The sequence below is a fragment of the Hypanus sabinus genome, chromosome 28 (genome assembly GCF_030144855.1).
Source record: "Hypanus sabinus isolate sHypSab1 chromosome 28, sHypSab1.hap1, whole genome shotgun sequence".
NCBI lineage: Eukaryota > Metazoa > Chordata > Chondrichthyes > Myliobatiformes > Dasyatidae > Hypanus > Hypanus sabinus.
In genome coordinates, this window is record NC_082733.1 from 42062202 (window position 1) to 42087897 (window position 25696).

Sequence of the window (25696 nt, forward strand, 5' to 3'; positions counted from 1 at the left end):
GACGGGCAAATAAAGTTGATCTTTTCTACTTTTTAAGGAACTAATCAGGATTCTGTGTCTTTGACACAATTTTCGACTGCCCAATATGCAGGCAGAAAGTCTCAGGCTGCTGGAATTTCTGCCTTGTGTCATATCTGCATCTCTTGGAGATTTCCTCCTGTGAGCTCTGCAGGAAAGGGACACTCCACAACAATGGTGAACTTGGCCTGGATGACATCCCGTATGTCGCAGTGAGAGTTCACAGGAGGAAACAACACGCCAGCTCCTTGGGGAAACTGAGCTCATGCACTTCACTAACCGCTAGAACCCTCCACCGTTCCACCCTGCCTCTAAACTTGGCTATACCTCCTGCCTACCCTCATTCTCATCTCCATAAAATTGATAAAGATGAGATTCTGCTGATGCTGGAAACACGCAAAATGTTGGAGGAACTCAGCAGGTCTGACAACATCTATGGTGGGGAATGAACAGTCGATGTTTTGAGCCAAAACCCTTCTTCCGTAAGATTGAGCTCATTCAGAATTTTGTTTTGTCATCCTGTCCACCCATCCCTGCTGTGCTGATTGGTCACTACCGGCTCCTTTTCCAGCAACACTCTGATAATAAAATCCTCGATCCTGAGCCTCAGCCTCGTCTTTTCCCACCTCTACACTGTCCCCCAGCCCTATAACTCTCCACGATCACTGCGCCCCTCCGATTCTAGTCTTTGTGCCTTCCAATCTTATCACTCCGCCTCTGACAGCCAGGCCTAGAAATGCTTCCGGACCGGCTGTACCACAGCCTGGTATGGGAACTCCAGTGCAAGAAGCTACAGAGAGCGGTAGACTCAGTCAGTTCCATCACAGATACAGTTCTGTCCACCAGCGTCATCTACAAGGAGTGGTGCCCTCCCCCTCTTTTTCAATTCCCCATTCTGGCTCCTCTCTCACCCCTTCCCTTCTCCTCGCCTGCCTGTCATCTCTCTCCGGTGCCCCTCCTCCTTCCTTTCTCCCATGGTCCACTGTACCCTCCTATCAGATTCCTTCTTCCTGAGCCCATGATCTTACCCACCCGTCACCTCTCAGCCTCCCACTTCATTCTTCCACCCTCCCCCAAAGTCCCCCACTCACCACCACCTCATTCTGGCTTCTGCCCCCTTTCTTTCCAGTCCTGATGGATGATCTTGGGAAATGGGAACCATTTATTCCCCTCCATAGATGCTGCTTGACCTGCGGAGTTCCTTCAGCATTTTGTGTGGGCCCCCCAAAACTCTTACTGATTTATTTAGAGACATAGCACAGAACGAGCCCTTTTACCCACTGTTTAACCTTGGCCTAGTCACAAGACAGTTTACAATGTCCAATAAACTTGCTAACCGGTACATATTTGGACTGTGGGAGAAGAGTGGAGCAGCCACAGGAAACAAACGAGGTGTATGGGGGAGAACAGGTAAATCCTTACAGATTCCAAAAGGAATTGAGGCCTGAACTCCAGAACACCCTGACCTGGAATGGCGTTGCGCTAACCGCTACACTGCTGCTATTTAGACTGAGAGCAGGCGAGGAAGAGGAGAGAGTAAGAAGAGACGGTGGAAAAGAGAAGGAAGGGATGATAAAAGAGAAAGGATCTGTGACTTTGTAGAATAAGGAAGTGATCTCACAGACAACGATGTGAATGTGATAGGCTGGCAGACAAAGGAACACATCAAAGCCACTTATTTGTCTGGGCTTTCTTCATGACTACATCAATGTGTTGGGCCCAGGATTCATTCTCTGGGATGTTGATTCCCAGATTGATCCTGTGGGATGCTAACCCCCAGGATAGACCCTCAGAGATGTTGATTCCCAGGATAGACCCTCAGAGATGCTAACCCCCAGGATAGACCCTCGGAGATGATGCCCTGGGTAGATCCTTGGAGATGTTGATGACCAGGAACATGGTTTTTACTTTCAAGCGTTCCAGTCACGTGGACATGATGATAAACATTACAAGAGCATTTATTTTGTAAACTGATCAAGGGGAAACTGCCAGAGGCCTGCCAACGAAACAATCCTCCCCTACCAGCATTCATTTACCCTTTATTACAGGCCCTTCCAGTTTAATCCTAGTCTAATCACGGGACAATTTACAATGACTAATTAACCTACCAACCAGTAGGTCTTTGAACTGTGTAAGGAAACCAGAGCACCTGGAGGAAACCCACGCGGACACGGGAAAATGAATAAACTCCTTATGAGAATGTATCAACCCCTTACAGGCACCAGATCGCCTGTATTGTAAAGCCTTCTGCTAACCACTGTTGCCCTTGGAAACAGGTCGGGAACTCGTTGGTTATAGAGGAGCTGGACAGGTTTCTGCAGTTCCTGTGACAGTGAGCCCTCGAGAATGGGTGACAGTCCGTCTGTGAGGACTTCCTCAGACAGTGACCGGCTGCAATCTCGAACATCTTTCCCCAGGGGCCGTGTTTCTCATAAATATTAAAAGTGGAAATGTTATTTGTTGGATAAAGGACATTAAGCTGACAGGAATAGCATAGGTCAAAGAAAGTTCCAAAAGTTCAAACTAAATTTATTAACAAAGTGTGCACAGTATATGAAACTATATACTACCCTGAGATTCGTTTTCTTGCAGGCACTTATGGGAAAAGAATTGCAATAGAATTCATGAAAAATTATACAAGCAGGCAATGTGCAAAAGAAGGCAAAGTAATTAAAGCAAATAATTAAAGTAATTAAGTAATTCTGAGAACATGAGTTGTAGAATCCCTGAAAGTAAGACTATAGGTTGTAGAATCAGTTTGGAATTTAGATGAGTGAAGATACCTCTGGTGGTTCAGGAGCCTGATGATTGAGGGGTAATAACTGTTCCTGAACCTGGTTGTCTGGGTTCTGAGGCTCCTGTAGCTCCTCCCCGATGGTAGGAGTGAGGAGTGAGTGTGTCCTGGCTGTTGAGGGCCTTTGATCATGGATGCTGCTTTCTTCTGACAGTGCTCCATTGTAGATGCTCAGTGGTGGGGAGGGCTTCGCCCGCGATGGACTAGGCCGTATCCACCACTTTCTGTTCCCTTGTTGCAGATCCCATCGACCAGTCATCATCTCATAGAGAAGCAGAATAGACTAGAAGGGCTGAAGGGCCACTGAGAAAGGGTGATGTTGTTGAGTGAAGTCACCAGCGATGCCGGCAGTAACACACTCTAAATGTTGGAGGAGCTCGGCAGGCAGCCTCCAGGGAAAGGAATGGCAGGGAACTTTGATCGACATACACTCTCAGTGACCACGTTATCGGGTACTTCCTGTGCCTAGTAAAGTGGCCACTCGACGTACATTTGTGGGTCTCCTGCCGCTGTAGCCCGGAGCCTTGTGCGTTCAGAGATGCCCTTGTGCACACCACAGTTGCAACACTTGGTTGCCTTACTTGTCAGCTTGAACCAGTCTAGTCAGTGTCCACATTGATAAGGCATTTTCACCCACAGAACTGCTGCTTGCTGGGTGGTTTTTGATTTTTGCACCATTCCCTGTGAACTCGAGAGACTGTTGTGTGTGGAATCCCAGGAGATCAGCAGTTTCTGAGATACTCAAACCACCCCATCTGGCACCAACAATCATTCCACGGTCAAAGTCACTTCAGATCACATTTCTTCCTCACTCTGATGTTTGGTCTGAATAACAACTGAACCTTTTGACCACGTCTGCATGCTTTTATGTGTTGAGTTGTTGCCACATTATTGTCTGATTAGGTCAGGAATTCCCAATCTTTTTTATGCCGTGGGCCAATACTATTTATCAAGGGGTCCGTGGACTCCAGGTTGGGAATCCCTGGATTGGATATTTCCATTAACGGACAGGTGTACCTAATAAAGTGGCTGCAAAGTGTGTAAGAAATCAAGAGTTATATAAAAAAATCAAGTTAGAATTTAAATATGCAGATATGAAATAAAATGTGCACGAATACATAAACACCAGCATGTATGGCGGTCAGTGTTTCAGTCTGAGACGTTTCTCTGGCAAGCCTTGGGCAGTCCCTTCATTCATGTTGCAGAATAAATGCTCTTGGAATGTTTTATCATTGTGTGCACATGACTGGAACACTTGAAGACAAAACCCACTGTGGCCCCGCCAAAGCTTTCTGCCTTTGGAGCATGTTTTAGGCGTGATGTCAACGGCATGCCTTGCATTTATGAGTTGGTTAGATAATGTCAAAGTTCAAAGTAAATTTATTATCAAAGTGCATAAATGTCACCATATGCAACCCTGAGATTCAATGTCTTGCGGGCTGTACATGAACATGGAAGTATTTTTCCAGATTCCTTCACAGCCTTGGAACATAAATGAGAGCCCCTTCTGACCTGTTGTTACTGTACTAGCTATCGTGATGGACTCCCACCATCTTGTCTTGGTGCTACCATCGAGCAGGAGGAACAGGAGCCTTGGGTCCCACGCCACCAGGTTCAAGAACGGCTATTACCCCTCAACCGTCAGGCTCCCGAACCAGCGTAGATAACTTCACTACTGATTCCACAACCTACAGACTCACTTTCAAGGACCCTACACCTCCTGTTCTCAGTGTTGTTTAATTACTGTTTGCACAGTTTGTCTTCTTTTGCACACTGGTTGTCTTTGTTTGTTTTCATTGGTTCTGTTTTACTTCCTTGTTCTAATGTGAATGCCTGCAAGAAAATGAATCTCGGGGTGGTATATGGAGACATATACATGTGTACTCTGATAACAAATTCACTTTGAACTTTGAGTACTATGTGGACAACATGGTAAAGACAACAGTCTGAAACTTTAACCAGAGGCTGGAGAACCTGTGGAATTCATTGCCACAGACGGCTGTGGAGTCCAAATCATTAGGTGTATTTAAAGCAGAGATTGACAGATTCCTGATTAATCAGGGTGTCAAAGGTTACGAGGAGAAGGCAGCAGAATGGGGTTGAGAGGTATAATAAATTGAACGGGCGGCTCAGTAGCCAACCGCTATAGCAGCGCCAGTGACCCAGGTTCAAATCCCATCACTGTCTGTATGGAATTTGTACGTTCTCCCCGTGACTGTGTGGGTTTCAAAGACGTACTGGTTAAGGTTAGTAAGTTGTGGGCATGCTATGTTGGCACCGGTAGGTTGGCGACAATTGCAAATTTTTCTACAGAAGTGGTTTGCCATTGTTTTCTTCTGGGCAGTGTCTTTACAAGACGGGTGACCCCAGCCATTATCGATACTCTTCAGAGATTGTTTGACTGGCGCCAGTGGTCACATAACCAGGACTTGTGATGTGCACCGGCTGCTCATACGACCACCCACCACCTGCTCCCATGGCTTCATGATCCTGATTGTGAGGCGAAGCAGGAGCGACACCTTGCCTGAGAGTGGTCTTCAGGCTAGTGGAGGGAAGAACCACTTCACACCTCCTTTGGTAATTACACCCCACAACCCGACTTTCTGCATCATCTCTTAAACCTACTCCCTCTCACTGAAGGGTTTTGGTCTGAAACGTCGACTGTACTCTTTTCCATAGACGCTGCCTGGCTTGAGTTTCTCCAGCATTCTGTGTGTCCCTCTCACCCTAAACCTTCACCCTCTAGTTTTAGCCACTCCTACCCCAGGAAACCACCTCTGGTTATCCACATCTCTCATGATCTCACCACTTAGCCTGCTGTGGAAAACAGGCCCAAACTGTCGTAGGGGTTCGTGTAACACTGTGACAGCTCGGGCTGTCAGTTCCCAGTTCACTCCCGCATCCTATGCCAGGTGTTTATATTCCGCCTTCTGGAACGTGTGGGTTTCCTCCGGGTGCTCCGGTTTCCTTCCACAGTCCAAAGGCCTGTGGATTAGTTTATTAATTGGCCATTGTAAATTGTCCTGTGATTAGGATGGGGGTAACCCGGCAGGTTACTGGCAAGTCGACTCAAATGGCTGGGCAGGCCTGTCCCACTCCGGATCTCTAAATAAATAAAATAAAATCTCTCCCAATAACTCGTCCTCCAATCTAGGCAATGTCCCTAAAACCCTCTCCAAGCTTAATCACGTCCCTCCTATCTATAGTGTGGTGGGCAGAATTTCACACAATGCCTTGTGGGGGGGGGAGAGAGAGAGAGAATGAGGGGAGTAAGAGAGGGGGGAGATAGAGAGAGTGTGGGTGTGTATCTGTGAGTGAGTGCTATCAAATGTACACCAGATGATAAGAAACTCTATTACTCAGTGCGGACTGAGAGGGGAAATGAGTTTTGCTGTTCATAGAAACAAACCAATGTAAGTATGTTGAACTTTTGAATTTTATATTATTACGGGAGCTCGTCTGTATGTGTGGGTGACCATGAATTGGCCTGGGTAAACCAGAGACTCCCTGCAGAGAGATGCAGATCCCTCTTGTTCCCAGTGTTGTTCAGTCGGGTGAAGGAGCCAGTACGTGTTGGGGCTCTCACACAAAGTACCGGGGCAGATCCGGAGGTCAGGCACCATCATCAGAGGAGAATAAACAGTCGACGTTTCAGGCCAAGGACCATCGTCAGGACTTGACCCGAAACGTCGACAGTTTATTCCCCTCCAGTGCTGCTGAGTTTCTCCAGCATTTAGTGTGTGTTGCTTTGGATTTCCAGCACCTGCAGAACTGTTTTGAGTTTCTTGCTGGGGTTTTTGTGTGTGTTGTCGGTGCCTCATTTGGCAGCCACCAACTGGATTCATGCAGTGTTATCATTTTTACCGCCCAAAGACTCTGCTGGTTGGAACTCAGCTGCCCCATCTTACCCCAGCACCCAGCAGATGAGCACTGGAGCTGTGGGTCACAGATCTTCCTACACTATATGGGGGCAGCAGGGTAGCGTAGCGATTCGTGTAACAGTTTACAGCGCCAGCAGCCTGCGTTCGATTCTTGCCATTTAGTAAGGTAATTGTTCATTATAAATTGTCCCGTAACTAGGCTTGGATTGAATTGAGGGGTCGCTGGGCAGCGTGGCTCGAAGGCCTGTGAGGACCGGAGCCTACTAAATAAATAAATAAGTGCCCCTGTGGGTTTCCTGCGGGTGCTCTGGCTTCCTCCCACATCCGAAGGAGTACTGGTTAGGGTTGGTAGGTTGTGGGCATGCTGTATTGGTGACAGTTGTGGGCTGCCCCCAGCACACCATCGGACTGTGTGGGTCATTTCACTGGACGTTTTGATGTCTCATTGTATTTTTATTTTATTTAGAGATGCAGCACAGAACGGCTCAACAAGCTGCCACCCCCCCTCCCGAGGCAGCCCACTTATTTAACCCTCGCCTAAATACAGGATGATTTACAGTAACCAATTAACCTACTAAACCGGTCTTTGGTTTGTGGGAGGAAACCGGAGCTCATGGAGGCCACCCTGCACTTGATCCTCAATTCTTCCACTCGGTCGCAGGGAGAACGTACTAACTCCTTACAGACAGCGCCAGAATCGAACTCTGAACTCTGGAATGCCCCGAGCTGTAACGGCATCACACCAACCGCTACAACACTGTGACAGCCATGTGAGCGTGTGACGTGACAAATAAAGCCAAGTTTATAATCTCATGACTGTGACTAGCTCTGAGCCCCTGGTTGGTAGGACTGGGTACTGGATGGGTTAGGGCTCAGTGCTGACTGTGTTGTCGGGTTTATTTATCACGTCTGCACAGCAGATGGTGCAGTCGTCTTCAGTGGGGGGTCCTCAAGCTGTGTGCCCCAGGAGCTCCCAGCACATGTGCAGATGTGCAGATGCCACATCAGATTCATTCTCATTCATTCTCTCTCTCTCCTCCTTCCCTCTCTCTCCTCCCCCTCTCCTCCCCTCCTCTCTCTCTCCTCCCCCTCTCTCTCCTCCTCTCTCTCTTCCCCTCTCTCTCCCTCTCTCTCCCCCTCTCTCCCTCCTCTCTCTTCCCCCCTCTCCTCCCCCTCCTCCTCTCTCTCTTCCCCTCTCCCCCTCTCTCTCCCCCCTCCTCCCCCTCCTCTCTCTCTCCTCTCCTCTCTCTCCCCCCATCTCTCTCTCTTCCCCCCTCTATCTCTCTCTTCCCCTCTCTCTCTCTTCCCCCTCTCTTTCTTTCCCCTCTCTCTCTTCCCCCTTTCTCTCTTCCCCCTCTCTCTCTCTCCCTCCCCCTCCTCCACTAGCCAGTCTGTTATACGCCCTCTCCCCCTCTCTCTCACACGTTGTGAACTCCACTAGCCAGTGTTTTCCCCACAGAAACATTCCTCTCTTTTCCCCCAGTCGGTCCTGTTGAAGGGCCTCAGCCTGAAACATCGACCTCACTCTTTTCCAAGGATGCTGCTTGGCCTGCTGGGTTCCTCCAGCATTGTGTGTGTGTTGTTTGGGATTTTCCAGCATCTGCAGATTTTCTCTTGCTCCGTGGCCACTTTATTAAGTACAGGAGGTATTTAATAAATTGGCCACTGAGTGTATTTCTGTACACTCGCGGTCCTTTGCTGCAGTAACCCACCCACTGCAAGGTTCAACGTGTTGTGTGTTGAGAGATGCTCTTCTGCACACCACCGTTGTAACGTGTTGATACTTGAGCTTCTGTTGCCTTCCTGTCATCGTGAATCTGTCTGCCCATTCTTCTTTGACCTCCGTCAATAACAGGGCATTCTTTTCCACAGATTTGCCGTTCACTAGATTTTTCTTTTTTTTTTGTTTTTCACACCATTCTCTGTAAACTCTAGAGACTGTTGTGCATGAAAATCCCAAGAAATCAGCAGTTTCTGAGATACTCAAACTACCCCATCTGGCACCAACAATCATTCAACGGTCAAAGTCACTTCAACCACATTTCTTCCCCATTTTGATGTTTGGTCTGAACAATAACTGAATCGTTTGACCATGTCTGCATGCTTTTATGCATTGAGTTGCTACCACATGATTGGCTGATTATATATTTGCATTAATGAGGTGTACAGGTATACCTGATGAAAAGTATTTAACAGCAGGAGATATGTTCGTGCCCATTAACTGTTGTCTGTTCACAACCACCCCTCACTTCAATCGCGCTTCATCACACACTCCCCCCAGTATTCCCTCCCCCTACCGGAGTTCAGTGAACAACGTAGAAAGGGCTAAATGTGTTGGATCTGGATCATCTGTCATTGTGAAAATCAGTAGAAATGCTGCAGATGTTGGAAATCTGACTCAAACACTCCTGGTATCACTGCCACCCCCCCCCCCCCCTTTGCTTTTCCAAAGCAGGGAAGTGTTTATAGCATCACACATTACAGCTGTACAAGAAGACATCGTGACATCGTGTTGGGGGATTGAGCTCAAGATCTGTGAGCTAATGTTGCAGCTCTGTAAAGCCCAGGTTTAGACCGCACTTGGGATACTGTGTTCGTTTCTGGTCGCCTCATTGTAGGAAGGATACGGAGGCTTTAGAGAGGGTGTAGAGGAGATTCACCAGGATGCCGCCTGGAGGAGAGAACGTTGAGCAAGCTCGGGTCTTTCTCCTTGGGGCAAAGGAGGATTAGAAGTTACTTTTCCCAGGGTGGAAATGGCATAATTTTAAGATGATTGGAGGGAAGTATAGGGGAGGGTGTCAGAAGTAAGATCGTTTCACAGAGAGAGTGTTTGGTGTGTGGAACGCTCTGCTAGAGGCAGTGGTAGAAGCAGAAACATTAGGGGCATTTAAGAGACTCCCAGATAGTCACATGGATGATAGAAAAATGGAGGACTGTGCGGGAGGGAAGGGTTAGACTAATCTTGGAGTTGGTTAAAACGTTGACACAACATCTTTGAGCTGAAGAGCCTGGATGCTGCTGTACTGTGTCAGACACAAAATGCTGGAGGAACTCGGCAGGTCACGCGACCCTTCTTCAGGACTGGGTTCTTATTACACAGCTGGAGGTTTCCACGATTCACCCTATTTGCAGACAATAGTTTCAGATTATAACACAGTCACTTCTCTCCAGAACTCACTCGAGCTCCTGTGCTGCCCACTGCTCCTGCAAAGCCCCCTGTTAGATCTGTAGACACTGCATGCCCCTTCTCCCGGGACACATGGGCACGGATGTAGGTGCAGACAGTCGGCTGGACAGCAGACCCTTGGCCCGTAATGCCTGGAGCTGTGTCCACCCTGGATGGGCCCAGGCCTCAGCCCTAATCTGTCTCTCTGAGAAGGTCTCTGCAGTACCAACGACTGTCAGCAGATGTCACCGCCACCATGATGGGGGAGGGGTGGGTGTAGGGTGGGGGGAACTTTAATATCACACTCCAGATTTAGGGATAGGGCTGTCAGGTCCTTGGTCTCTGTGGGAAATTTGTCAAAATAGCCTTGTTTTTGTACTTAACTGAATCTCTGTCACAAAAACATAAGAGCAGGGGGTAGGTCTTCGAGCTGCTCAGTCTTATCTTTCCTTCCAATAAGACAATGGCTGCTCCTGTGCTTATGTCTAATGTCAGAAACAGAATCAGGTTTATTATCACTGGCATATGATGTGAAATTTGTTAACTTAGCAGCAACAGTTCAATGCAATACATTTTTAGTAGAGAAAAAATAAAAATAATAATAAATAAATAAGTCAATTTTAGTATACGTATATTGAATAGATTAAAAATATGCATAAGACAGAAATATTGTATATTTTAAAAAGTGAGGTAGTGTCCAAGGGTTTGATGTCCATTTAGGAATGGGATGGCAGAGGGGAAGAAGCTGTTCCTGAATCGCTGTGTGTGTGCCTTCAGGCTTCTGTACCTCCTACCTGACAGCAACAGTGAGAAAAGGGCCTGCCCTGGGTGATGGAGGTCCCCCTTCTTTATTGTCTCTTGTACTCTACTTCACCTCTAGCTGCCCCGCTGCCACGAGGAAATCTGCATATGCTAGAAATTCAAGCAACACACACAAAATGCTGGTGGAACACAGCAGGAAGGGTCTCGGCCCGAAACGTCGACAGCGCTTCTCCCTATAGATGCTGCCTGGCCTGCTGTGTTCCACCAGTGTTTTGTGTGTGTTGCCCTGCTCTCACTCTCTTTGTCTCTTTTTAAAATTTTTTCTCTGTCTCTGTCTCTCTCTGTATCACTGTCCCCTTCCTCTCTTGGTTTCTCTCTCTATCTGTTTCTCTACCTTGCTCTGTCCCTCTCTACCCCCTCTCACCCCTCCCTACCTCTCTCCCCCTTCTCCCCTTCCTCTTCTCCCCTCCCCCACTTCCCTCCCTCTTTCCCCTTCCCCCTCAACCCCGTCTTCCCCTCTCCCTCCCTCCCTTTTCCCCTCTTCCTCCCCTTCCTACTTTTCCCTTCCCCCTCACCTCCTCTCCACCCTCTACATCCCAACCCTTCCCTTCTCCCCTTTCCCCTTCTTCCCTCTCTCTCCCTTCCCCCCTCTCCCCAACTCTTACCCTCCTCCCCCTCACCTCATTTCCTGCCTCTCTCCCCTTCTCCCCCCACTTTTCCCCTTCCTCCCCTCTTCCCATTTCTTTCCCCTTCCCTCTTTCCACACCTCCCCCTCCCTTCTCCCCTTCCCTCTCTCCCCATCTCTCACCCTTTCTCCCTCCTCTTTCCCCCTCTCCCCCCTCTCCCTGTCTCTCCTTCGATCCCCCCTCCCCATCTCTCCCTTTCCCCCCCCTCCCCTCTTTCTCTGCCCCTCTCTCACTCCCTCCCTTCCCCCATTCTTCTTTTCCTTCCCATAAAGTCTGGTCTATCTCATCTCCTTTATTGTTTCAGTCTTATCAAACACTACCATTGCTTAAATTCCAGTGTTTTTAATCATAGCTCTTTGCACAGATCTAAAATGAACTAGTTCAGGGTTTTTATGGAAAAATTTTCGAAGCCTAAACTGGTATGTGATCCCAGTTTGGGATAGTGTGAAGTGTCTGTTGGAGAAGATCACAGCTTCCTCCTACTTCTGACTGCCTGATCTGTTTTCTCTCCCAAGAAATGAAACATCGATTCTATTTTTATTTCTTCCACACTCCTACAAGTTTATGGTGAACGTTCAGAATAGGCACGAGATGAGCATGTTCAGATATGTGCATGGTATGTATGAGGCTGTAATTAAACCCTCCTGCCAGGAGTGGTGCTGGTGTGGTTCCATGAGTTAATTATAGAGTCACATGTTTTTACTTTTGCAAAATGTTACTGATGTAAAATCTTTAAAAAACTATTTTAATGTTATTTTTATGAAGGTTTCCAGAATCCTAGCTGCAAGGAAAAGGGGAGAAGGAGGGAGGGAGAAGGAGAGAGAGAGGAAGAGAAGAAGGGAATAGAAAATCAGAAAGAAAACAAGTTGGGGGGGGGGGGGAGAGAGTTCAAAGTAAATTTTATTATCAGAGTATTTATGTGTCACCACGTACAACCCTGAGGTTCTTTTTCCTGCAGGCATACTTAGCAAATCTATGGAAATTTACTGTAAACAGGATCAATGGACAACAAACTCTGCAAATGCAAATTTAAATAAACAGCAATAAATAACGAGCATGAAGTAACCAGATAGAGTCCTTAAAGTGAGAGTATCCATTGTGAGAACAGCAATGAGTGAAGTTACCCCATTTGGTTCAAGAGCCTGATGGTTGAGGGGTGGTAACTAACTTCCTGAATCTGGTCATGCGAGTGCTGAGGTGAGAGTGAGAAAGAGAGGAGAAGAAGAATGCAGAAAACGAAATACGAGAAAGGGAAGAGATGAGGAGACAGGAATTTAGAAACGATAAAGCAGAGAGAAGGAGGGGGGAGAGAGGGAAGGATAAGGAGAGAGAGAGAAGACAGGAGGGAGGAGCAGGACAAAGGAAGTGGAAATAAAGGGAAAGGGGAGAGAAGGGGTGATGCCTCAAAAAGGTGGCATCCATCAGAATCAGGTTTCTATCACAGACTGCATCGTGAAATTAGTTAACTTAGCTGCAGCAGTACACTAATGCAAAGAAAATGTAGAAAGGAAAAAATAGACAAATCAATTACAGAAAGTATATGTTTCTATATTGAAAAGATGAAAAGTAGTGTAAGAACAGAAATAATATATATTAACACATGAGTTAGTGTCCATAGGACCGGATGGCAGAGGGGAAGAAGCTGTTCCTGAATCACTGAGTGTGTGCCTTCAGGCTTCTGTACCTCCTCCCTCATGGTAACAGTGAGAAGAATCCCCATCACACAAGGCACACCCTCTTCTCATTGCTACTCATTTTCACACATGCAATGATTCAGGAACAGCTTCTTCCACTCTGCCATCGATTTCAAAATGGACATTGAACATGTGAACGCTACCTCACTACTTTTTTAATTTCTATTTTTGCACTATTTATTTAATTTAACTATTTGAGATGTATACTTACTGTGGTTCACATTTTTTTCTCTATTATCATGTATTTCATTGGACTACTGCTGCAAAGTTAATGAATTTCACAACATACGCTGGTGATAGTGATTCTGAATTTGAAAGTGTTCTGAGAGACAAAGGGAAAAAGGCAGAGAGTGACAACAGTGAGCCGGATTGAGTGTCAATCAAGTTTTTTTATTTCTGTACAGACAGAAGTAATTCTGTCCCTACTTCACACTCATTGTGGGCTTCAGTCCTCTGCATACAGTAAGTTCAGGAAGGGGTGAGCTCAGTGTGGCTGTTAGGACTCTGAAAAGACATAACTGAAGTAAATTTGTTTTGGGGAATTGCTTCAAAATCAGCCATGTGTTTCAGAAATAACACTGTGACCAAACCACGGGGTTGGATTATTCATCCAGCAATCTGTGTTTTAAACCTAACACTGTCTCAGAATCATCCTTATTATCAATGACTGTCATAAAATCTGTTTTGTTTTTGTGGCAACAGTACAAATCAAGTCATCATAACAATAGCTAGAACAAAACAATAACATTTCAGTGCAAAGCAGACATGGTGCTTGTAAACTCCAGTGTTTAGAGCTGTGCAGGTTGGTGCAAGAACCGAATTGTTGAAGAGAAGTAGCTGTTACTGAACCTGCTGGTGTGGGACTTGAGGCATCGGTACTCCTGTTCGATGGGAGCTGTAGGAAGGTGCTACGGCCCGGGTGGTGGGGATCTTTGTTAATGGGTGTTGCCTTTTTGAGGCAACACTTCCTGTGGATACTACCCACCACTGGTGAGAAGGGATGTTGCCGTGATGTACATACTAGGCCAGGACCACGACTCTGTGCAGCTTCTTGCTGTACATTCCTGACCATAATACAGCCAGTCGGAGTACTTTTAACGGTATATCTGTAGAAATTAGTTTGAGTGTTGGAGTCTGAAGGAATACACTGTAGAACAGAACAGTACAGCACAGGCCCTTCGGCCCACAATGTTGCCCTGAACCAATTAAATTAGTAATCAAATGGCCAAATAAACTAATCTCTTCTGCCTGCACAATGTCCATATCCTTCCATTTTCTTCACATTCATGTGCCTATCTGAATGTTTCTAGGAAGTCCCTAATGTTTCTGCCCTTACCACCACCCCAGGCAGGGCATTCCGGGTTCCCACCACTCTCTGTGTACAAAATAAATCTGCCCTACATGTCTCCTTTCAAATTATCCCCTCTCTCCTTAAGTGTATCCCTCTGGTTTTGGACATTTCAATCCTGGGAAAAAGATTCTGTCTGTCTATTCTATCTGTGCCTCTCATAGTCTTACAAACTTCTGCCAGATCTTCCCTCAGCCTCTGCCACTCCAGAGTGAGCAACCCAAGTTTGTCCAACTCTTTGTGATAGCACATGTGTTTTAATCCAGACCGCATCCTGGTAAACCTCTTCTACACCCTCAACATCCATCCTATAATGGGGCGTCCGGAACTGTACACAATACTCCAGATGTGGTATAACTGGAGTTTTATAAAGCTGAAATGTAACTTCCTGACTTTAGATTTCAATTTGGCGGTGAGGTGGATTGATGGAGCTAGAAGACAGGTGTCATGACTTCATGCCATGGGGTAGAAGGTGCTGGGGGGGGGATTGTGAGGGAGAAGGCGTCAGGACGGATTGTGGGGGAGAAGGCGTTGGGAGGAATTGTGGGGGAGAAGGTGTTGGGAGGGATTGTGGGGGAGAAGGTGTTGGGAGGGATTGTGAGGGAGAAGGCGTCAGGACGGATTGTGGGGGAGAAGGCGTTGGGAGGAATTGTGAGGGAGAAGGTGTTGGGAGGGATTGTGGGGGAGAAGGCGTTGGGAGGGATTGTGGGGGAGAAGGTGTTGGGAGGGATTGTGGGGGAGAAGGTGTTGGGAGGGATTGTGGGGGAGAAGGCGTTGGGAGGGATTGTGAGGGAGAAGGTGTCGGGAGGGATTGTGGGGGAGAAGGTGCTGGGGGGATTGTGGGGGAGAAGGCGTTGGGAGGAATTGTGGGGGAGAAGGCATTGGGAGGGATTGTGGGGGAGAAGGCGTTGGGAGGAATTGTGGGGGAGAAGGTGCTGGGGGGGATTGTGGGGGAGAAGGCATTGGGAGGAATTGTGGGGGAGAAGGCATTGGGAGGGATTGTGGGGGAGAAGGTGTCGGGAGGGATTGTGGGGGAGAAGGCGTTGGGAAGGATTGTGGGGGAGAAGTTGTCGGGAGGGATTGTGGGGGAGAAGGTGTTGGGAGAGATTGTGGGGGAGAAGGTGTCGGGAGGGATTGTGGGGGAGAAGGCGTTGGGAGGGATTGTGAGGGAGAAGGTGTCGGGAGGGATTGTGGGGGAGAAGGTGTTGGGAGGGATTGTGGGGGAGAAGGTGTAGGGAGGGATTGTGGGGGAGAAGGCGTTGGGAGGGATTGTGAGGGAGAAGGTGTCGGGAGGGATTGTGGGGGAGAAGGTGTCGGGAGGGATTGTGAGGGAGAAGGTGTAGGGAGGGATTGTGAGGGAGAAGGCGTTGGGAGGGATTGTGGGGGAGAAGGTGTCGGGAGGGATTGTGAGGGAGAAGGTGTAGGGAGGGATTGTGAGGGAGAAGGCGTTGGGAGGGATTGTGGGGGAGAAGGTGTAGGGAGGGATTGTGGGGGAGAAGGTGTCGGGAGGGATTGTGGGGGAGAAGGCGTCGGGAGGGATTGTGGGGAGAAGGTGTAGGGAGGGATTGTGGGGGAGAAGGTGTTGGGAGGGATTGTGGGGGAGAAGGTGTTGGGAGGGATTGTGGGGGAGAAGGTGTTGGGAGGGATTGTGGGGGAGAAGGTGTAGGGAGGGATTGTGGCAGAGAAGGCGTTGGGAGGGATTGTGGCGGAGAAGGCGTTGGGAGGGATTGTGAGGGAGAAGGTGTTGGGAGGGATTGTGGGGGAGAAGACGTTGGGAGGGATTGTGGGGGAGAAGGTGTTGGGAGGGATTGTGGGGGAGAAGGTGTCGGGAGGGATTGTGGGGGAGAAGGCATCGGGAGGGATTGTGGGGGAGAAGGTGTAGGGAGGGATTGTGGGGGAGAAGGTGTAGGGAGGGATTGTGGGGGAGAAGGCGTTGGGAGGGATTGTGGGGGAGAAGGCGTCGGGAGGGATTGTGGGGGAGAAGGTGTCGGGAGGGATTGTGGGGGAGAAGACGTTGGGAGGGATTGTGGGGGAGAAGGTGTCGGGAGGGATTGTGGGGAGAAGGCGTCGGGAGGGATTGTGGGGGAGAAGGCGTCGGGAGGGATTGTGGGGGAGAAGGCGTCGGGAGGGATTGTGGGGGAGAAGGCGTTGGGAGGGATTGTGGGGGAGAAGGCGTTGGAGGGATTGTGGGGGAGAAGGCGTTGGGAGGGATTGTGGGGGAGAAGGCGTTGGAGGGATTGTGGGGGAGAAGGCGTCGGGAGGGATTGTGAGGGAGAAGGTGTTGGGAGGGATTGTGGGGAGAAGGTGTCGGGAGGGATTGTGAGGGAGAAGGCGTTGGGAGGGATTGTGGGGAGAAGGCGTTGGGAGGGATTGTGGGGAGAAGGTGTCGGGAGGGATTGTGAGGGAGAAGGCGTTGGGAGGGATTGTGGGGGAGAAGGCGTTGGAGGGATTGTGGGGGAGAAGGTGTCGGGAGGGATTGTGGGGGAGAAGGCGTTGGAGGGATTGTGGGGGAGAAGGTGTCGGGAGGGATTGTGAGGGAGAAGGTGTAGGGAGGGATTGTGGGGGAGAAGGTGTAGGGAGGGATTGTGGGGAGAAGGCGTCGGGAGGGATTGTGGGGGAGAAGGTGTCGGGAGGGATTGTGAGGGAGAAGGCGTTGGGAGGGATTGTGGGGAGAAGGCGTTGGGGGGGATTGTGGGGAGAAGGCATTGGGAGGGATTGTGGGGGAGAAGGTGTCGGGAGGGATTGTGGGGAGAAGGCGTTGGGAGGGATTGTGGGGGAGAAGACGTTGGGAGGGATTGTGGGGAGAAGGTGTTGGGAGGGATTGTGGGGGAGAAGGCGTTGGGAGGGATTGTTCCTTGACCAGTCCCAATGTTGTCGAGCAGTGCCAAAGTCAAATCCCACTCTCTGTTTCTCCTTGGAACTTGTTCAGATTCCCTGAAGAACTTGAAACATCTGGAAAAGAAACGGGAAAGGTGGGAGAAGAAACAAGAGCGCAAGAGACGGATTAAGCAGCGGTCAATCAGCAAGGAGAGGTGGGTGGAGACGTTGGTGGTGGCAGACACTAAAATGGTGGAGCATCATGGAAGTGAAAGCATTGAGGCCTACGTCTTCACCATCATGAACATGGTGAGTAATTGTCAATTACTTACCCGCTTTCGTAGAACGTTTCAAATCACTTACCAACTATAATGGCTTCTGGTTTATTGGGGCATTGGTGCATTGGGGCAGGTGTTTATTTGGGATAACTCTTAAAGAACAAAAACTAATAGAAAAAAGTAGCCAGGTGTATCAGGCTGGGTTGATCAGACCCAAAATACCCAACCAATTCAAGAGTCCAGGAGATGTGGTAATGGGCATATAAGTACAACAAAGTAACTTAAGCCTAATTTATTATCATAAAGCAGAAAGCACGAATAAATACCACACAAAATACTACTTTCTAAGTTACAAAGGTTCCCACAAAGACTTCAGGGCTCACAATTTGCAGCCGCCACTGGATTGCTGCTGTTGTTGGGGAAGCTCCGAATTCGGACTTGTGAAGTCATCCTGGGTCTGCACTGGCCACCGATCCTTCGGTCTAGGTGAAGAGCCAAGAACCAGGGGAAAAGTGCCTCAGTAAATAGGGGTTCGATCCACAAGTATTAGGAGAGAGACACAGAGCTAGATAAACTCGTTGGTCTTTTGTTCTCATGCCATTAACTCAGCAAACAACTCGTGTGTTCGTTGACAGACATCTTGATGCCACTGGGGCCTTGAGACCAAGGAGAAGATTCAGCAAACGTTAGGTAATCATCTTGAATGTTAGAATGAAAGTGGGGATCTGGAAGATGCAATCATTGCAAGCTCTGTACGAAGGCCGTCCGTTATCTGACTAGGTGTCTGCACTAATTTTGTTGATTTACAGTCAATCAAAAGAGTACAGCAGTGTACACGGAATTCCTCGATGGATAACTATTGGAAACTTGTACATAGTTTTCTCGTACTGTAGTAGTATTGGTAGTGTACTAACCTGTTCTGTGTGTCATTTAGATACATAATTTATTACGCAGTTAAATGGTAGTTTGTCTTTTTTATAACTATTTCCATGGCTATTCTCCCGATTAACTGGATTCCACTCTATGTTTTTGCGAGATGTTGATCGTCAGGATTACAGGAATTTGCGCACGTGCAAAAAAAAACACGCAAATGACAACAAAAAGCAGCAAAAAAGAATATAAAACATAAAATCAAAAGGCAGATTTCAGTTCAGTTCAGCTCGGCATTCATTATCTGCGGGCTGCCCCGATTCTAAAGTGGCCCGAAATGAGAAGGAGCAGAACTCGGACACATCATAAACCTGAGAGTCCAAATCTGCCATCTGCATCGATCAAACCTTGCTCTGGCACCGTCTACAGACAGAGAGTTCACTCGAACACCAGGATCTTCCCTCAGGAGCAGGGAGCGAGAGACGGCCACACGCAGACACTTTCTCTGGCAGCAGTGAGCGAGAGACTAGACTGTCAGATGACGCTGAACTCTCTCTTATCCACCACACCTGCCTTGATGATTTAAGTCTTTCTCAGTGCTTTGATCAGCGAGAGGTGGAGTTGATCATGAGCCCTCACCCTACCTCCCGGCTTTCTAGCCTCTGTGCTGCACGTTTTGGTCACAGCCTCGTGGAAAACCCTCGGAGACAGCAAAGCGCCAGATTGCCTGATCGTCTCAAAATCACACCGCCATATTGAAATTCCACTGTAAGATCGGGATTCAATTCCCACCACTGTCTGTAAGAACCGTTGCCTTCTCCCTGTGAGACGTACAAAAAAGCTGGACGAACTCAGCAGGCCGGACAGCATCCGTTGAAAGAAGCAGTCAACGTTTCGGGCCGAGATCACTATGGGTAGCAGAAGAAGGCAGAGTCATGAGAGGTGATAGGCAGCTAGAAGAAAAGGCAGAGTGAAGGTGGGATGGGGGAAGGGAGATGGAGGGAATTACTGGAAGTTGGAGAATTCGATGTTCATACCAAGGGGCTGGAGACTACCCAGACGGTAGATGAGATGTTGTTCCTCCAACTGAAGTTTAGCCTCATCATGGCAGTAGAGGAGGCCATGTATGGACATATCCAAATGGGAATGTGAAGGAGAGTTGAAGTGGGTGGCAACCGGGAGATCCTGTCTGTTGTGGCGGACGGAGTGGGGGTGCTTGATAAAGCAGTCCCCCAATCTGCGGAGTGTCTCCCCAATGTAGAGGAGGACAGCTTCGTCGAGCACCTACACTCCGTCCACCACAACAGACAGGATCTCCCAGTTGCCACTCCAACTCTCCCTCTCATTCCCATTTGGATATATCCATACATGGCCTCCTCTACCGCCACGATGAGGCAAAACTTCAGTTGGAGGAGCAACATCTCATATACCGTCTGGGTAGTCTCCAGCCCCTTGGTATGAACATCGAATTCTCCAATTTCTGTTAATTCCCTCCCTCTCCCTTCCCCCATCCCACCTCTGTCTCCTCTTCTAGCTGCCTATCACCTCTCATGACTCTGCCTTCTTCTACTACCCATAGTGCTTTCCCCTTACATTCCTTCTTCACCTCTCCTGCCTATTCCCTCCCTGCTTCCCCTCCCCAACCCCTTGATCTTTCCTCTGATTGGTTTTCCACCCTCCCCCCACCTTCTTTATAGGGCCCCTGCCCCTTCCTTCTTTAGTCCTGACGAAGGGTCTCGGCCTGAAACATTGACTGCTTCTTTCAACGGATGCTGCCCGGCCTGCTGAGTTCGTCCAGCTTTTTTGTACGTCTGATTTGACCACAGCATCTGCAGTGTACTTTGTGTTTACCTTCTCCCTGTGACCGCGTGGGATTCCTCCAAGTGCTCCGGTTTCCTCCCATGTTCCAAAGAGTTAGTGAGCTGCGGGCATGCTATGTTGGCGTCGGAAGCGTGGCGACACTCGTGGGCTGCCCCCAGCACATCCTCACTGATTTGATTTGACACAAATGATGCATCACAATAGATGGACATCCCTATAGAGATGAAAGAAATTTTTTTAGCCAGAAAGTGCTGAATCTATAGAATTCATGGCCACAGACAGCTATAGAGCCCAATTTATGAGTGTATTTAAAGCAGAGGATGAAAGGTTTTTGATTAGACAAGGTGTCAAGGGTTATGGGGAGGAGGCAGGAGAATGGGGTTGGGAGGGAAAATACAGTCATGATTGAATAAGGAAGCAGACTCGATGGGCCAAATGGCCTAATTTTGCTCCTATGATCATATGGTCTTATTTCCCTCTATGTTTCGATGTATATGTGATAATGGAATATAATCATTATCTTTATTCTGAGACTAGGTATAATGCAAGCAGGATCTGGGTAGGAAGCTTGTTTCCTTTCCTCTACACCACTCCTCACAACCAAAATACAGAAGCTTAAAGGCTGTAATGATGTATTTTTTTTCACTGATTTGTAAATCCCGACTCTGGTTGTGTTATTCCACAATACTGGTCTCCCAGCACACCGAGATGCCCGTGGGGGAGTTCTGCCAACTGGCACGATCCAGGCTATAGGAAGACATGCTGAGGGTTGGAGTGTAGCTTAGTGCAGCCACGAGGGCTCGATGGTAGAGGACAAGAGTCTAGGATTATTCCGCTACTAGAGAGTGAGGGGCTGTGTTAGGTGAGGAAACCCCTCAACTATTGTCGTAGTGAACCAACCCTCCCCAAGGGGGCCACATGAGCAACAACGGTCCTATTGGTTTTACGGAATGTAATAGAACAGTACTTACCACATCGACCATGATGGTGAGATTGAAAAGGCATTGTACGGTTTATTCTTGTAATTTTCGATTAACGCTCTGTGACCGTTTTATTAGGTACCTCCTGTGTGCTGAGGCCACTGAGTGTGTGTTCCTGGTCTTTCCTGCTGTAGCCCATTCACTTCAAGGTTTGATGTGTTGTGTATTCAGAGACGTTCTTCTGCACACCACTGTTATAATGTGTGATTATTTGAGTTATTGTTGCCTTCCTGTCAGCTTGAACCAGTCTGGCCATTCTCCTCTGACCTCTCTCATTAACAGGTCGTTTTCTCTCAATGAACTGCTGTTCAATGGATGTTTTTAGTTTTTCACACTATTCTCTATAAATTCTAGAGACTGTTGATTGTGAAAGTCCCAGGAGATCTATAGTTTCTGAGATACTCAAACCACCCCATCTGGCACCAGCAATCTCTCCACGGTCAAGGTCACTTAGATCATATTTCTTCCTCATTCTGATGTTTGGTCTGAACAACTGAACCTCTTGACCATGTCTGTATGCTTTTATGCATTGAGTTGCTGCCACGTGATTGGCTGATTAGATATTTGCGTTAACAAGCAGATGACCAGAGGGACCACTGCAAATTGGCACAGCAAGCTTCCACAAACAGTCTTTATGGAAAGTGTCCACTTCGCCAGTTTTGGTCTTACAGACTGAAGTGTGAGTATTGTGCAGGAGACTCTTCCATTTCTCAGCCCAACTGGGAGCTCCAGTGAGTCCATGTTTTAACGATTCATCCCAAAGTTAGCACTTTCCGCGGATCTTCCTCGTAGTGTCAGCGTGAAGCAGGATCTGAACTCACAAGAGAGACACCTAGTCAGGGGCAGGCTGCTGAGTATATCTACCGTTTCCAAAATGTTCAGGGTTGCTGCCTCCACACCCCGTTGAGTAAGAGAATCCCAATGATTCTGCAAGAAAAAGAGTAACCTTAACATTGACTATGGTGAAACTTGCCGTTAAACCGTACTCCATATTTCCTGATTCTCACACAAGGGAAGCATCCTCTCCATATCCGAAACCCAAGAGATTCTGCTGATGCTGGAAATCTTGAGCAGCTCACGCACAAAATGCTGGAGGAACTTAAAAGGTCGGCCAAAATCCACAGAGACAAATAAATATTTGATGTTCTGAGCCGAGAAGAGGGCATGTCCGGGATGGTGAGGATCTTGAATGATGGATGCTGCCTCTGGGAAGCATTATCTGCTGTTGTCGGAGGTGGGGGGATAGTGCCCTTGATGGAGCTGGCTCAGTTCACAAGCCCTCTGCAGCTTTTACCGATCCTATACATTGGCACCTCCATTTCAGATGGTGATGCAGCCAGTTACAATGCTCTTCACAGTACATCTGTAGAAACTGGCGGCTTTCTGCAGAATTCAGAGGTTTGATTAACAAGTTAGGCATAAAACCATTGCTCCCCTATTTCTCGGGAGGAGGCCCAGCCTGCCCCTGACTAGGTGTCTCTCTTGTGAGTTCAGATCCTGCTTCACGCTGACACTACGAGGAAGATCCGTGGAAAGTGCTAACTTTGGGATGAATCGTTAAAACATGGACTCACTGGAGCTCCCAGTTGGGCATGAAAGCTCCCAGAGCCTGGCTGAGAAATGGAAGAGTCCCCTGCACAATACTCACACTTCAGTCTGTAAGACCAAAACTGGCGAAGTGGACACTTTTCATAAAGACTGTTTGTGGAAGCTTGCTGTGCCAATTTGCAGAGTCTGCTCAAATCCAGACTCGGAATTAAATATCATACTTCCGTATTAATGTGCAATGAAATGCGCCGTTTGTATTAACAACCAACACAACCGAGGGATGTGCTGGGGCATTGCCCGCGAGTGTCGCCTCACATCCCAGCGCTAACATAGCTCGGCAGAACAGCACGCCAAGCAATAAAACAAGCCCCTTTCCCACCCCGCACTCACCCACACACGCGCAAAGTCCTCCAGCCACGGGCCTGTGGGCCTCGATTTCTGATTGACCTTTTGGCTTTGATCTTTGGTATTGACCCTTGAACTAGCCGATGTCAGGACCCGAACTCCAGGTGTGTCGACTGAGCAGCCCGTGTGCTTCCTCGGCCTCCTGCCCGCGTGGATATCCAATCTTGGGACCCACTGTCCTGGGATAGCCCAACATCCACAGCTGTCCTTCATCCCGACGTCCAGGTCACTGGCCTTCCAATGCAGATCATAGAACAGATCGTCCACATCCTTGACCCTGAGATTCAGATTACGTTTATTATCAAGGTACGCAGTATACAATGCTGAGATTCGTCTTCCTGTAGACAGCCACAAAGAACACCGTAAAGAAAAACGTTAAACCCCCAAAACGCAAAACAAAGGAACAAATCACGAAAAGAGCAAAAAAAGTGAGTGAAAAGCACAGAATATAAAACGTCAAACCACAAAGGTATCGAAACATTTCAGGAACACCCAGCCCAGTTCAGTTCAGTTCAATGTAGCATTGTGTCGTTCGTTGAATGCAACTGCCGAGCCAGTGTGCCCCGATCAAAATGGCACAAAACAGCGACAAAAATGAGTGACCAGAAACCGGAAAGACGTCGTAACGTGAACACAGAGTCCAATTCACAAACCGCATCGATTCAACCTTGTGCAAGACCCACAACTCTGGCAGTATCGAGCGCGAGGGAGAGAGAGAGACCAGTCAGGTGCTGAGCACCTGTACACCTTCCGCTCTTGTCCTCGATTTCAATCTTCTTCAATGCTTTAATCGGCAAGACCCAGGACCCTGGCAGCATTGAGCGAGAGGGAGAGAGAGAGACCGGTCAGATGCTGAGCACCTGTACGCCTTCTGCTCTTGTCCTCGATTTCAATCTTCCTTGATGCTTTAAACGGCGAGAAATGGAGTCAAACGTGGGCTTGTGACCCTTCTCCAGGCTGCACACTTCGTTCAAAACCTCACCAAACTCCCTTGGAGACAGCAAAGCGCCAGATTGCTCGTTTGGCCGGAAAACACACCATCACAGGTTCCCACTGCACGCAGCTTCACAGTAGAATCATATCTGAAAGAGATAGTAAAGGACGTACTACTGAGGTAGTTTCGTGAGCTATCTGAAGGATGTTGCCTTTGCTTGCGTTGTTTGCTGGCTCCATCTTCTCCAAGTCTCTAAACTCTAACCTGACTCCTAGCTCCCCTCTCTGACCCCAAAGCCATCTCTATGAATTTAAAATTGACGGAGACCGCAGCTTGGCACCGTCTTGCCCAGAAGATGCATTAAACTGCAGAGGAATTCCTTTAGCTACAGAGTTCCATGGAAAATCTCGGGGATGTAAACTGCACTCTGCCAACACACAGACTTTATTTTCCGTGTTCCAACCCATTAAGATTTACTGGCAAACAAGGCAAAAATAGCTAAGTTAGTTATTCATGTTCCTTCGAAGAATGTCACTTGAAAAGCTGTTCCATTTTAGCTGCTTGAGACTAACAAGCCCTGCTTGCTACACAATTGTTCTGATGGAAAGATTCCGTCGACCATATCGGATCCATTAAATCATCTGAAGAGCTCTTAGCAGCAGTTCAGGAAGGTAGCTCAATGGTCTCTACTCAAACCAAACACTTGTAAGCCTTTATTGAAATACTTGAAGTGCAGCAGGTTTGGCTCTGCTCGCAATTGTTTGCTCACTACACACACCCTGTTGTGTGACAGCTCCCAGCTGCATTGCAGGGAAGTGACTGCTTCAGCCTGTGAGATGGGCTGAGGAGGTGGACACGGTTGGGCTCTGAGACTGGCTATCAAGTTCTGGGATTGGCCAAGAGGAAACCTGGAGACTCCAGGAGAGGCCGAACGGGAGGCTACTGGTCAGGGAGGGATGGCGAGCGAGGCCAGGGACCCTGAGAGTAGCCGGTGAGAACTTTGACGATAGGAGCAATTCCGATACAGGTCCTCCCCAGTTCACGAACGCCCGACGTGTCTAGTCCGTACGTATGAGCCGACCTCTGGCAGGGTGGATGGGGATGGATTTGCCAGAGGCTGTGGGCATCTTGTGCCACCTGAGAATAGTTTGTGGCTGCACTTCTAAACTGCGGACTGGGCATGAAGAGTTTACGGGGACGAAACCTGCCGTAATCTGGGGAGGGCCTGCACCCTCCAGCAAGGGCCCACCATCTGTGGTTCAAAAAATTAATTAGTCATTTGTTTATTGTTGTCACATGTGCTGAATTACAATGAAATCTGTGCGGATCATTGCATCATAAACACAAGAGATTCAGCAGATACTGGAAATCTTAAGCAATGCAACACACACACACACACACTCACACGCACACACACACACACGCACACACACACATACACACTCACACACACATACACACACACACACACACACACTCACACACATACACACACACACTCACACACACACACACACACACTCACACGCACACACACACGCACACACACATACACACACAGACACACGCACACATATACACACACGCACACACACATACACACACACACACACACGCACACACATACACACACAGACACATACACACACACACACACAATGCTGCAGGAACTCAGCAGGTCAGACAGCATCTAT

At 48.3% G+C, this 25696-nt stretch overlaps 1 protein-coding gene and 1 long non-coding RNA gene across 2 annotated transcripts in view; one reads left to right on the top strand and one right to left on the bottom strand.

The window, feature by feature from the left end:
* Window positions 1–25696, top strand: part of LOC132382623 (A disintegrin and metalloproteinase with thrombospondin motifs 7-like) — a 205884-nt gene that overhangs the window by 37845 nt on the left and 142343 nt on the right. Inside the window, exon 4 of the mRNA XM_059953029.1 lies at window positions 17279–17475. Within this exon, the coding sequence (XP_059809012.1) occupies window positions 17279–17475 (197 nt within the window). The remainder of the gene's footprint in view (window positions 1–17278; window positions 17476–25696) is intronic.
* Window positions 17120–24187, bottom strand: LOC132382627 (uncharacterized). Its single transcript, XR_009508432.1, has 3 exons — window positions 23054–24187; window positions 20166–20349; window positions 17120–17301 (listed from the first exon to the last, which is right to left on the bottom strand). It is a non-coding gene; the product is annotated as an uncharacterized LOC132382627 (long non-coding RNA).